Genomic DNA, 14,757 nt, shown 5'->3' on the forward strand with positions numbered 1-14,757 from the left:
AGAAGTGGACCATCAGCCACACTCAATATGAGATCAAGAAGAGCATGTTATGTGTACTTCATAAGGGAGAAAGAACACTAGTTGGAAAAGTGATACCGATATTTTGAAATCAACGGAATTACCATGAGAAATCAAGAGAATTACCATGATAAAAATTCCCCCATAGTACTTTTACACTTTAAAATTCCAAGCACCAAGAACAATCATTCTACCGATTCCCTTTTGGTTTAAATGGTTTAAGGAACGTTCTCACATGTGCCGCTGTGTCATTGAGCTGACCTTTGAGTTTCATTGTCTTGACATGATCTTGTTTAGAAGATTGAATATGTCTGCTCAACAAGGGCAGCCATGTATCGCTGCACCAAATCTAGGTTCACATACTAAGACTCTGACATCATGCGTTGGTTCTTCCGCGGGGGAAGTGTTACGCTCTAGCCGAGGTAGCATGACCTCGGAAGAATCAGTCGACATTTCCTGAGGGTTGATAGCACCAGACTAGGTGGATCTAAGGCTAAGGGCCTAATGCAAGAAATGTGCCTAGGGGCAAAGGAAAATTAAAGTATCCCAAGAGAGGGGTGAAAAGATGCATTAGGAAGGCCCTATGATGATGGCATGTGGCATCTAGATCCATCTAGGGAGATGGGGCTTGTTGGAGTTAGTGAGAGAAAGGACAATGGCTTTTTACATGATTTCTGATTCGGATATCTCTGTCAGCTTTCACGCTCCAACAGGATTTGGCTGGGAGGATACTCGTGGTGCTACTCCCGTGATATGTAGTATGGGAAATAGAGAAATTCTTTTACATTTTGGTATCAGAGCCCAGGTTAGGAAGTCGCGTATGAAGGAGGTGTTGTTGCCCGTGAACTGACGGAACTTTGATTCCGGGATCTGTGTGATTGGACGGGACGTGAAGTGCATCATGACGAACGTATCTCTTGATCTTTGGTAGCGGACAGCAGGTTGGAGCGCAGGCGTGATGACGAACGACGTGTCTGTTCGGTGGTCCTCCCACGTTGGCTAGCAGGAGCTTGCGGTGTGTTAGGTGACTGTTCGTAATATTTGCTCGGGCTTAACAAGAGCTCGTATTACGGGAGACCTTTGAAGCGATACGTGGATTGGGCGACGCACGGGATCTGGGAGCCTGTGAAAATAGACGACAGGTTGACAATCGCTATCTGTTTTGTCACATCTCCCGCTCTCTGGTGCTGGCCCGTAATAGATTTCGACCTGCTTCCCAACGGACTCACAGTCATAGCCTTCTAAGGCCACGCAGACAGTTTGTAGGCTGAGACAGATTCCAAACAGAGAGCTATGCCTTGGCAGAGGGAAAAAAAAAGAAGAAGAGCGCATCATTTGTTTGTGGAGCTGAGGCATGTATACAGTCTATTTCATTTGGTATCACAGGGTATCAAATCGAGAGGCAAGAGCGAGCAAGACCAGGGAGCATCAATTTTTTCTTTATTGTAAAATTTCAGTTTTTAGTGTGCAGCTTAATTCTTGTACAGCAGAGTTTGCAGTTTACTATGCCTGTGTATGTGCCTGTGTGCTTCAGTCAGAGTTAGTTTGCAGGAATTTCCCTAGTATAGGGAAAAGCGGGATTTGGATATATGCCTATGTCAAATGCCTAGTTAGTGTGAAGCTAGTATAGGGAATTGTGTCAGAGTGCCAGTACCCTGAATTTTGTTAGTCTGTAAATACAGTGTTCTAGCGGTGTTTTTTTTTTTTTAATAAATAAATAAATAAATAAAAGCAAAACACCCATTGACCTGAATGGAAGCAGAAGAAGGGGCTTCCAGGAGGGACCCTGGTGAATCAGAAATCCGGCCGACCCAGCAGGTGTCGTGCCCAGTAGCTCACACCTTAGCTGGCAGGATTGCATTACTTGAGGATGCCTTGCAGCAGTTATTAGCGCAACAGTTACAAGCCAATGCAGGGCAGTCTGAACTTAGAAGAGTGATACACAGTATGTTTGCCAGACCTTCTCGAGATGAGAAGGGAAAGGCTCCAATGGAACCGGAGTCTAGTGTCCATACGGTCGAGCCTAGGAAGGCTAAAGTACCTAATATTGCCAATTATAGGCCGGAAAAGTATTATGGTCAGATGAATGACCGTAGTTCTGATGTCATTGAGACCTGGTTACATAAATGGGACGAGGCGTTCGCCATTTGTGAAATCAGAAATGATATCAAGAAGATCCGCGAGGCCACTCACATGTTTAGTGAGGCAGCGGATCGGTGGTGGATTAAACAACAAAAAGATGGTATAGCATCCACTACCTAGGAGGGATTTAAAAGAGAATTCATAAAACACTTCTTACCTCCTGACGAAGCATCCCGAGCTTGGGATCAATATAGGAACCTTCGTCAAAGAAATTTGTCAGTGGCAGAGTACACTGATAAATTTCGAGAGAGCGTAATGAAGGTTGATGAACCCCTACCTCAATCAATCCAAGTGAAGGATTTCATATTTGGATTGAATGATCGGATTAAAATGGAAGTTCGGGCAACTATGAAGATGCCAAGGGCAGCACGCCAAGTGGGTTTGCGCAGGTCAGAACCCAGTATGGGTACCAGAAGAAATCTAGGTTTAAGAAGAGGCGGATTAGTAAAGGGAGTGGTTCTCAGCCAAGTGGTCAAGACAAGCAGGCAAAACCAGTTGAAACTCCTAAATCAAGTACCACCATTGGAGTGAAGAGAAAAGTAACGCCAATGGCAGCCCGGGCTTGGTCTAAGTCTCCCTTAAACCCAGAGCAAAGGGAAAAAGCGAGGAGAGAAGGCTTGTGTTTTGGTTGCCTTCAGCCTCATCAGTGGAAGGATTGTCCACGGAATAAGAATCGTCGGATGGCTGAGATAGTAGTCTCAAAATGCGATGTGGAAATGAAGGGAAGTCCCAGAGCGGAACAGATGCTGATTCAGCTAGCGAGATCTTCTCAGAGGTCAGTACCTTGTTTGTTATGTGTGTCCGTTGCTAAGTTAGTAACGAGTGCACCTGATAACATCCTATCTAAGCCCGTAGCAACGGGGTATACAGCCTTTAATGATACGGAGTTAATTAAGATGAAAGGGCAAGTGGCCAATCATGATGTCATTGTGTTGTTTGACTCGGCGTCAACTCACAATGTAATTAACTCCAAGCTTGTGAAGAGGCTGAAGTTAAAGACTAGCCCATCTGACTATGCGTATACAATCAGGATGGCAGATGGAAGTTCAACTGAAGTATGGGACCAAAGGGTTACCCAGTTGGAGCTTCGTATTCAGGACTATGCTGAGAAGCTTGATTTTGAAATGACTAAGCTTGCTCATGCAGATATAACCCCGGGTATGGCGTGGCATTCTAGGAAGAATCCAGCCATTGATTGGAAAAAGCACGTATATCAATTCAAAATGAATGATGTGCTTTATGTCTTACGAGGTGAGAAAGATGTACCTCAGGGACCGTTGGTTTCCGTGATGGAAATCCGAAAAGCTCAAGAAGAGTTTTTATTCCTTTGCACAGCATCGGTAGAGCCGGTTAATGATTCTTCAGCTAGCACTGATGTTACGCAAAGTGGTGAGATGGCCAAGCTGGCTAATCTTATAGCAAAGGAGTTCTCTGAATGTTTTAGGGATGAGTTACCTTATGGGTTACGAATGTTCAGCATAAGATTGAACTGATCCCGGGGGCAGAACCTATAAATAGACCTCCCTATAGAATGAGTTTTACTGAAGAGGCGGAGGTGCATAGACAACTGGAAGAATACCTCAAGTTGGGGCAGATTCAACCAAGTTTCTCACGTATTGCTTCGCCAGTGATATTAAAGAAGAAAAAGGATGATACGTTTCACCTCTGTATAGATTACAGAGCATTGAATAATATCACTGTTAAGCACAGGTATCCGATGGCTCGGATTGATGATTTGCTAGATGCATTATATGGAGCCGTGATTTTCAGCAAGATAGATCTTAAGTGTGGCTACCATCAGATCCGGATTAGAGCCGAGGATGTGCATAAAACCGCTTTCAGAAGCAGGTTTGGTCATTATGAGTTTTTGGTAATGCCCTTCGGACTTACCAATGCTCCGACTACATTCGTCATGCTTATGAACGATTTACTACGTCTGTATATCGAAAAGTTTGTAGTACATTTTATTAACGATATTCTAGTGTTCAGTAAAAGTATTACTAAGCATCGTGAACACTTAAGAATAGTGTTCAGTACTTTGAGGAAAGCCAGTCTTTATGTAAATAAAAAGAAAACTGTACTGTGTATGGTTAGGCTTGCATATTTAGGATTCATAATTACTCCAGAGAGGGTAGAAATGGATCCAAAGAAAGTGGCTGCGATACTGACTTGGCCAATCCCTCAGAGTCTGACCGCATTATTGCGATCATTCTTGGGATTTGTCCAATTTTATAGAAGGCATATCGAAGGATATTCTGAAATAGTATCGCCATTGACTGATCTGACCTCAGATAAAGTACCTTTTATATGGGGACAGAATCAACAAGAAAGTTTTAACACCATAAAACAAGCTGTGGTCATAGGACCGGTGTTAAAAATAGTTGATCCCCAGAAACCATTGTTCCTGGAAACCGATGCAAGTGGCATTGCGGTTGGAGCAGTTCTCCTTCAAGAGGGAAGGCCAGTAGCCTTTGAAAGCAAGAAGCTTTCTCCCTCTCAAAGGAATTGGCCAACTCATGAAGTGCAGTTGTATGCTGTTATCCATGCTTTGAAAACATGGAGGCATTATTTATATAGTTCAGAGTTTTATGTGGATGTGGATCATGATACTCTGAAATATTTTTGTAAACAGCCTGACTTGAGGGGCCGCCAAGCTAGGTGGGTAGAGCTCATGCAGGAGTTTAAGTTGACAATTCGGTACCAAAGGGAGAAAGATAATAAGGTTGCTAATGCGTTGTCTCGCATTATGCACAATATGAGTTTTACGGTATTAGAGAGTGCTCTAATGACCGAGATTAGAGAAACTCAAAAGGTGGATGAGTTTGTCCAGAGCTTATGGCCTAAGGCTCATGTGTTGAAACCCGGGGAAAACGAAAATGATGACCTGGCATCCAGAAAAGGCCAAACATATGCAAGATATACCATAAGGGATGGTATGCTGAAAAGAAATGGCAAGGTAGTAGTACCTAGTCAGAATGATCTCAGGCAGAGAGTCATTCGACAGTGCCATGATAGCCCATGTGCGGGACATCCAGGAGTCGAGAAGACATATGATCTCGTAAAGCGAGATTTCTTTTGGCCAAAGATGAAAAAGCATATTCATGAATATGTGACACGGTGTTTTTCGTGTCAAATAAGTAAGGCCGAGCGGGTGAAGCCACCCAGACTTTTACAGCCCTTGGAGATACCACTAAGTAAGTGGCAGAGCATTTCCATGGACTTTATTGTAGGGCTGCCTACGATACAAGGTGGATATGATTCTATCCTTGTGGTGGTTGATCGTCTAACCAAGATAAACCAGGATTCAAATTCCACTTTCTAGAACCGGTTATTGGATTTGCAGAAAGCACAACTAGACTGACTAGAGAATCTATTAGTGCCCCGCAAGTGTCGGATTTGTTTATTAGACATATATTTTGTCTGCATGGATTGCCTAGATCCATAGTGTTAGACCGAGATGTCAGATTTACCGGTCATTTTTGGACAGCGGTATTTGAGACACTAAGGACTGAGTTGGGAATGAGTAGTGGGGATCATCCTGAAACGGATGGTCAGACGGAAAGAGTCAACCAGACTTTAGAGGATATGCTAAGGGCATATGTGTCATTGAGGCAACATACATGGACAAGTGGTTGCCATTGTTAGAGTCTGTCTACAATGATAGAAAACATTCCTCTACAGGGTTCAGTCCGTTTGAGCTGAACTATGGTTATAGACCAGCGAATCCAACTATAGTTGGAGTACCTCAGAAAGTGCCTAGTGCCACGAACTTTGTGGTTCAGATGCGGGAGATGCTAGCACTTGCGAGAGCTAATATCCACTGGATAGAGCCAAGGCATATGCGGATGAAAACCGGTCTATAAGAGTATTCAAGGAAGGGAAAAAGTTTTTCTCAGAGTTCCTTCACACTCGAAGTCGTTAACTTCAGGAGAGTGTGCTAAGTTATCACGTTGATACTGTGGGCCGTGGTTAATTCTAAAGAGAATAGGCAAGGTAGCCTATAAATTAGAATTACCACAGGGGTGTAAGGTGCACCCAGTGTTTCATGTTTCGCGCTTAAAGAAATTTTTACATACAGGTGACTCACTAATCGAAGGTGTGGTTTTGTTTCAGGAGATAGAGGATAATGCAAGGCGCAAACCAACAAGAATCCTGGACCGAGAAACAATGCAAATACAAAATCGGAAGATACCCACGGTGTTGGTTGCATGGCATGGTCAGCCTCTATCCAAAGCTACCTGGGAATCCGTATACCAGTTGCGGAGAGTGTTCCCAGACTTTATCATCGAGGACGCTGATGTCTGAAGAGGGAAGGAATGTTACGCTCTAGCCGAGGTAGCATGACCTCAGAAGAATCAGTCGACATTTCCCTTAAAGGATCTATGTTTGTAATATATTTGTTTGCGCTTCATGTAAATGATCGAGAGGGAGTTAATGTCAAGGTCCTAGGTGAGGGTTGATAGCACCAGACTAGGTGGATCTAAGGCTAAGGGCCTAATGCAAGAAATGTGCCTAGGGGCAAAGGAAAATTAAAGAATCCCAAGAGGGGTGAAAAGATGCATTAGGAAGGCCCTATGATGATGACATGTGGCATCTAGATCCATCTAGGGAGATGGGGCTTGTTGGAGTTAGTGAGAGAAAGGAGAATGGCTTTTTACATGATTTTTGATTCAGATTTCTCTGTCAGCTTTCACGCTCCAACAGGATTTGGCTGGGAGGATACTCGTGATATGTAGTATGGGAAATAGAGAAATTCTTTTACAGAAACGCACAACAATAGCCGAGGGAAAGGGTGGAGGTATGAGCCAGCAGCGGAATACGACACTAAAGGATCGATCTCTTGCGCTTTCGGGCTGACTTTGATGTGCGGTTGAAGAAGCCAGGGACGGGGGAGCTCTCCTGACTATGCCTGTCCTACCACAGCCTGGACCACAGGCAGAGTGTCTATGCCAATTGGACAGGACCTTCTAGGAAGGGTGAATTTGAGTCCTTGGTTTCAACTATCATCTGGGATAGCTTCTTCCTTGGTCCTCTTCTTTGAACCTCCGCTATTATCAAGGTTATCTTCGGGTTTATCTCATTTAATTCTAGAATGGCTTGTGTCAAGATAGGAACTTATCAGGTAAGCTTCCTTGGCAATTGTTAGGCATAGACACCTCTCACCATGGCCACATAAGTTAAGAGCTGCTCCTGATTCTTTGGGCATAACTCCTCTAGTTTCATCCCAATTTCTCTGGTTATCCAAGTGAGCTGCATGGCCCAAAGATTACTGGTGTCTGAACTACCAAAGACTACTACTGAACTCCTGCACTAGGATTAGTAGGACGCCCTCAAGTCACCTAAATCTTAAAAATTAGACACCTGCAACAATTCTACCAAATGAGGTCTCGTTCAAACAAACATACACACTCCCACCATAAACTTTACAAAGTGTCTAAGATAGGGTGTGTGGACTACTATCCACCCGCAGCCGTTTGTGAAAACAAGCTATGTCAAGGATAGAACTGCTGTTACAAAGTAAATTACCCATTTGTCAACAGAGCTTGTACTTTTTCCTCCTTGCAGTCCACTCAGCTCTATGAAACATCCCTGCCTGCATTCCACCATCCCACAGTCCCCTGAAGTGCAAGTTCACTCACCCTGCACACAGCTTCACACACACAGTCTGTTTACACTGATTTATATGCCCCTGCTTTCAATCTGCCAGTTTTCCTTCTGATAGGCTTTCTCTCTTGATTTGCATTTTATTGGCTCCCATGGAGCCTCTTCCTTCCCTTCACTAAGCATATCCTCATCTAACATGGACATTGGTGACCCTCATGTGCTCCTGCTGTTGGCAGATCTTGTGCGCTCCTCTTGAGCTTCCATCATGCGCCTCCCAAGAGGCATGTCTTTGCCCCCGAGTTTGACTTGTAGAAATGAACTCTCAGATAGACTAGTTAATATGCAGAAGCCACAAGAGACGGTCATCATCAAATTGCCATAGTCCAACAGGATCCCCAAGCTACCAGCTCTACTTCCGTGGGTTTTGTAGCTTCCACCACTCCAAAGATTCCATGGTCCACATGAAGGGTAGCTGAGTTTGGATGCGTATGACAGACAAAAAGGGGGGGAGGGAGGGGAAGTCAACTTGCAGAAGAGAGAGAGAGAGAGAGAGCCTGTGGAGCTTGTTAAAGTATATGGATACCTGAAGTTGAAAAGCCCTAGACCTTTCTCCTGAAAGAACTCCTCTTGTTGTTTGCAGTTCCTGCAAAAAGAGAACACATAACTTTAGTTCTGCATACAAGTAAAACATCCAGAAAATTTACCCTAAAAAAGCCAGTATAAGAGTGCATCCTTTACCTTTTGTGTATCTTCTAGCACAGCCTTCAAAAATGCAAGGTCGTGATCTAGTCTCAGATTCTCTGAATGCACAATATTTGCCAAGCTGTTTGATTCTTCTTGCGCAATTTCTGCTGCTGCCAATCTTGTTTTCAGGTCTTCAATCTCTTTCAGGGCAACAGCCAGTCTCTTCTCGGTCTTTTGCCTGCTTTTAATGACAGTTGAAAGATTTTTCTCTGCCTCATCTCTACTACTGACAGCAGCTTTTACTTGTAATTCAAGAGCTGCATTCGTCCTGAGGGCAGCTGCAAGTTTCCTTTCATGGTCATTCATAAGCTCAGCAAAAGAAGATGTTTTGCTCTCGACATCGTCAACCTGTCCAGTCTCAATGCCGATGCCTCTTTTGGGATCTTCATGTGCTGCCTTCCAAGGTTTTGAAATGGCTTTGGTTGTATCAGAAGATAAACTTACACCACTTGAGTCAGTTTTTCCAGACAAGTAAGACATCACAGATTCTACATCTCTTCTGTGATTACTTTCCCCAACATTTCTGTCAAAATCATTAGGTAAATATTCATTTGAGTCAACACCCTGCTTCACTCTTGCATCATCACTCAAGGCTGTGGAGCTTGTTGTTGATGCTTCAACATGCGTAATGACAGAAGGTGGAGCTTCTCCTGAGAGAGCACGCCTCTTTTCTTGCCTGGAGGGACCCTATAATCACATTAAAAATCCAAAGTAAAGACAGTATGCAGATAATATTTTTAATCTATTCTAACAAAATGATTTTTTTGTTAATATTCAGTCGATTCCTAATTTGCAATGAGTCTAGAAATTTATCTAGGCATACGATGCTTGCATGGTGACAAAACGCTCTAGAAAACCATTTGGGGCAGTCCTCACGTAGAAGTGCATCATTCCTACTTTCGAAAATAACCCCTTGTACCCCTAAGTGTTGATTCAAGAGAACTCAACGGCACACACAATGAGGAAGGAGTGTAGCAAGCAGCTAGACATAGGGGTTATACCCAATCTACCATTCTACATAGATATCAAGTAATTGGACAACCTGCAGAATACATTATGACCCAGAGATCAAATTATAATTACTTGTCTAACAATGGAGCAGGCTTGCTTAGAATGCCAGCCTCAATCTAAAGGCAAGTCTCATCTCACTAATAAGGTGGTAACCAGAACAGAGATGCTTTGGTAGATTAAGGTAAGGTTAGACTCTCTGTAGTTGCTTATTTCCTCTTGTCAGAGGTACTGGCATGACAGTTTTCTACTCTAGAGGACTTTAAAATTGATAGAGCTGCATCTGCATGGCTTAAACTGGCTTTGAAGTCTAGCTTGATAAGTGAAAATTTCCTGCACACTCTGCTCCACAAAGCATACCTTAACAAGAGTGGTCTGCCATTGTGGTCTACCATTCAACTCTAACCTCACATCCAAAGACTATGCTATACATGAGAGGCAAGTTCATAATCAATGGATTTCTGGACATCTCATTGTGGCAAGAGTTCCCCTTTGAGTTTCAAGCACAACGGACGACACAATGTGTACACATTTGCTGTCTTCAATTGGCCCACCGCGTAGGTTAAGGTGGGGATGTGGGCCTCACCTCACAAGTAGGGAGGGTTAAGAGATAGCAGGTGATATTTTCCAAGCCCCTACAATTCAGATGTGGAATTGCTATCAGTTGGCAACAACCATGGGCAGAACTGAAACCGAACCCCAAGATTTCCATCTTACACACTAGAGAGGCCTTTTTGACGTTACATTAGGAGCTTACTTGACAAGATTTCTTTTTAAGATTACATTAGGAGCTTACACACTTGTTGGATTTCTATAGCTAAATAAGGAGCTTACTTGACAAGATTTAACCACAGGCTATCAGAAATAATATGGCCCTAGATCCCCTTGTGCCCACAAGGGCACGACCAAAATCTTTTCACTTTTGACATTCAACATCCGGGAGGATAGTCACCATGATTTGTGAAACAAGTACTTATAAAATAACCAAAGACCTAATATTACTAGGGCCATTGCACATGATAGTCAAGTTATGGTCCACATAAGAATGAACATTGGAAGAGCCATCCCCCAAACATGGAAACAAAACCGCACTCAAGATTGACAATACGTTCACGAGGCCGGTCTCAACTTTTCATCCAAATTTCCTATTTTTGATAGAGATAGAAAGCTCTCGTCTCAAATTTCCATGCCACTCTTATTCCAAGAGCTTCCACACCATCATTATTGTAGATATCAAGATCGAGGGAGGGTTGATTATGAAGAGGAGGGTTCGGAGTTATCATGGGATCTTGCGAGACAAGTCGGTTTCGTTGGAACTTGAGTAGCAACCCTTACCTTCCAACTAACAGTTGTCCCAACTTTCCTCTTTGAGAGCTCCTAGGATAGTTTGTTGATGTAGACTTGACTAGCAAGGATGGCATCTTCTAAAGTTAGCAATCAAGTGACATCGTCACAATTGTGAGCTTCATGGTAGCCCATAGAGGTCTGCCTATAGGACCATGGTTGGAGCAAATGAGGGTGGATGGGATCTATCATTGTTGTGATGTTTGGGACCTTGAAACAATAGCTCACCGCTTGTGGAGCTGCTCGATGGCTCACTGGATCTGGCAGTGCTCTCTCAAGATTGTGGCCAAGCTGCGGCAAGATCTGGTGGATTCCACTTTGGCAAGACATCTTCGTTGCTAGAGGGATGACATGGTTTCTCCATCAAGATGGTATTTCCAGCCTGATGGACAAATTGATGTAATGGGGTATACCAAGGGTTACAAGGTTTGTGTGAGGTTGTGTGTCACCACAAGGTGGTTAGTGTGACCAGGTTAGGTAGTAGAAGGTTCTATTAGGTGTGATTGAGAGATTCATGGGCTTGATTGAGAGATCAGTGGAGTAATTTGTGGTTGGAGGTGCTCTCCCTTGCGCACATGCATTGTATCAGTCGTCCTTATAAGGGCTTCTCTACTCTTGAATAAACATTCTTTTTACTTCATTGCTGATTCATTTAATGCCTTCCTTACTGGTCCATCATGTGGTATCAGAGCCACTTCACCCTCCTTGAGCCCTCTTTTTAGTGCCATGTCATCATCTTCTTCCCAAATGAAGGTTTCTTCCCTCTCTTTCCACAAAATTTGCTTAGGCTCGTTCTCCTCACTCTTTGAGCCATTGTCGACACCCTTTGAGCTCAAGCATCTCCATGCTAGGGTGAACCTCTGGCTAGGAGGAATTGACAAATGGACACGTCTTCTGCCCGTGCCGGCAAGTTCTCCCTCAGCACGTCAAATCTCTCTAATTGCTCTTAGCTGGAGTTGCGCGACCCTATGAGGAGTCTACTGTTGAAGTCTGAGCACCAATGCTCCAGTAGTTGAGGAGAAAACACGAAAAAACCAATTGAAAAAGGCACACCTCTCTCAGATGACCTAACGCAAATTAGTGCAATCCCTCGCTCGTGGAAGTTTTCTAGTACTAGAGAACTTTATTTATGTTGCAAAAGCCCTCTCAAAGTCGCTTCTGTATGGGTGAATTTCAGCCTACAATCTCTTCTTGTTTCTAGATTCAAATTTTGGAGTCTTATGGTTTTGAGGGTTGACCAAGTCAGCTAAAATTTGTGGCTTCTCATTTTGATTGAAAGATTTCTCAATGTTGACAGTGCTTGAGTACTAGAATTCAGTTATTGGACTTGTGGGAGTCTCAAACGCTACTTGGTGTATTTAGAACCTTTCCTTCATAGCTTTGGATTCATGGAAAGAAGAAGTTGAAAATGCCTTCTTCTTGTGGTTCTAGCAATATTCCATGTGTTAGGAAGATAAAGATAAAAAAGAAGAGAGCTCCAAAATATACCAATAAGAAGGTCACTCGGCTTCAAGGCCAAAAACAAGTCTCTCACTATTATCATTATGCAAAGGATCTTCGCTTTCAGATTTTATTGCTTGCAATATGCATCTATATGGTGATGGTTCATTTTGAAGAATTGTAAAGGAATTAGACATTGACAATATTGGTAAGATCTTCCCTATGGCCTCTAAAACAAAAATAGATAAGTTTGAGGGAGGGATTTCACACATGGCAAACCAAACTCAAGTTTATTCTCAGGAAGAAGGGGATCTGAAAGATTTGCAAATGGGAAAGAGAAGAAATCAACTACTAGGGAAGGAGAGGCTTTATGGATACCTAGGGATGAAAAGGCAACACTAGCTTTAATTGCACTTGGATTGAGTGATTCCTATATTCATCACATTGATGATTGTGACACTGCACATGCTGCATGGAGGCACCTTAAGATTGTCTTTGGAGCACAGGGGAAGTGTTCCAAGTATGGTCTGCTCATTACGTTCTTTGATATGAAGTTGGATAGAGTAGAATCAATCTCTTCACATTTAAACTCCATGAAAAGCATATTGACTTTGCTAGCTAGTATCAAGTTTAATTTTGATGATGACATTGTAATTGCTATTTTGCTTAAAAGTCTACCTGATGAATATGGCACAATTGTAACTACCCTCACCAATCTACCAAAGATCAGTTTGGTGGAAATCGAGGCATCCCTCTTGGAAGAGGAAAGGAAGATTAAACAGAGGAATGACTACAAAGAAAATGGAGCATATTTGGTCAAAGGCAACTTCAAGGGATCTACTAGCAAGAGCAAGATGAAGTGCAAATTTTGTGGAAAGCCTGGACACTTTGAAAAAGAGTGCTATACAAAGAAGAAGTTTTCAACAAATCTTATGGAAGAAGCAAAGAAAGAAGAAGAAGAAGAACCAGAGGATGTTAAAGCTCTCATTGCTTTCACCACCCAAGTCAATCTTGATGAGGGTGATGATCCATATATCTTCTAAGTTGTTTTGTGTGTGTGGTCAATAAGGGTTCTCTGCCCTGGGATGTCCCCCTTAAATGATTTTTAGTCTTATGTTTGAGTTATTACCTTGTTAGAACCATGGGGATTTCCCATGCATAGTCAATGTTCATTCTCCTAGTTGTAAACCAAGAGCCATAACTAGAGTGAGTCACAGGTCAGGGTCATGAGTGTTGTTACTAGGTATGAACAAACCATGAAGCTTCCCATGTACTACTGCTGGGGTGAGGTCATCAATTTATGGGGGGGTATGATTGACAAATTGATGTGATGGGTGTACCAAGGGGTACAAGGTTTGTGTGAGGTTGTGTGTCACCACATGGTGGTTAGTGTGACCAGGTTAGGTGGTAGAAGGTTCTATTAGGTGTGATTGAGAGATTCATTGGATTGATTGAGAGATCAGTGAAGTAATTTGTGGATTTGGAGGTGCTCTCCCTTGGGCACATGCATTGTATCAGTTGCCCTTATAAGGGCTTCTCTACTCTTGAATAAACGTCATTTCTACTTCATTGCTCATTCATTTCATGCCTTCCTTACTGTTCCATCACAGTCTACAAAATACCCTCTTGTACATTCAAGTCTAGGTCCCTCACTCTCAACAGAGACCTGAGTTTCCTCCATTGAATGGAGTTTGGGAGACAGTTTCCAGCATCGTGTGATAAGGGGGTAGAGACTTGGCTTGCAGCCACCATTATCAACATATGGCATGATATCATCTATACCCTCGAGTCACCTGGGAGCACGGACCAAATGGGTCTAGGAAAACTGCTGAAATACATAAGCGTTTCTGCAAAGGCATGCCCTGCAGGTACTTTCTAACAGTCCCACTGATAGAGGAATCCGCTAGTTGTATAGCCCTCTACCCTAATTGTTTTGGCACCTGCTTTTGGGACACTCTAGGCTGTGAGCTAGGATCTGGTGAAGCAGGCTGCATAGCAGCCAGCTGTCTTAAGCATCCAATGGATTACTGGTTTGTTGTATGGCCAGTTCTCGTCTGTGGAAAAAAAGAAAAGAAAAAAGATCAGCCACGTGTTATCAGCCAACTGAATGTGCAAAAGCAATAATATATACCTTTGTAAGACTAGAATGAGTGCAATCGTACAAATTTAGATTTTTTGTTGTTCTAAAGATCAAAAATCTACACAGAAAAGAAAAGAGAATATGAAAGAGAAGAAAAAAGAGGTAAACAAAAACTTTTATGAAAAACAAAAGGAAGACATACTTAGCAAGCAAAGCAACACTTATGTCGTCATCAGTGCCCAAGCATAAGCAGCTATATTGGGTTTCTAAAGACCCGCGGAGTCTCTTGGGCAAACCCAGTGCTTACTAAAATACGTCTCTTGGGTAATGATATGCCCTTACTATGCACACATTAGGAAAAAGTTCAGCTCTCTTCT

At 42.9% G+C, this 14,757-nt stretch overlaps 1 protein-coding gene across 1 annotated transcript in view; it reads right to left on the bottom strand.

Annotated features, from left to right (window-relative positions):
- LOC147901456 (Galactose oxidase/kelch repeat superfamily protein) overlaps window positions 1-14,757 on the bottom strand; it is a 230,931-nt gene that overhangs the window by 39,441 nt on the left and 176,733 nt on the right. The window contains exons 14-15 of the mRNA XM_087374795.1: window positions 8,503-9,195; window positions 8,348-8,407 (exon numbers count right to left, since the gene is read on the bottom strand). Coding sequence (XP_087230921.1) covers window positions 8,348-8,407; window positions 8,503-9,195 — 753 coding nt within the window. The remainder of the gene's footprint in view (window positions 1-8,347; window positions 8,408-8,502; window positions 9,196-14,757) is intronic.

Source organism: Dipteris shenzhenensis, chromosome 5, assembly GCF_047967505.1.
Source record: "Dipteris shenzhenensis isolate YYH24624 ecotype China chromosome 5, Dip_SZ_1.0, whole genome shotgun sequence".
NCBI lineage: Eukaryota > Viridiplantae > Streptophyta > Polypodiopsida > Gleicheniales > Dipteridaceae > Dipteris > Dipteris shenzhenensis.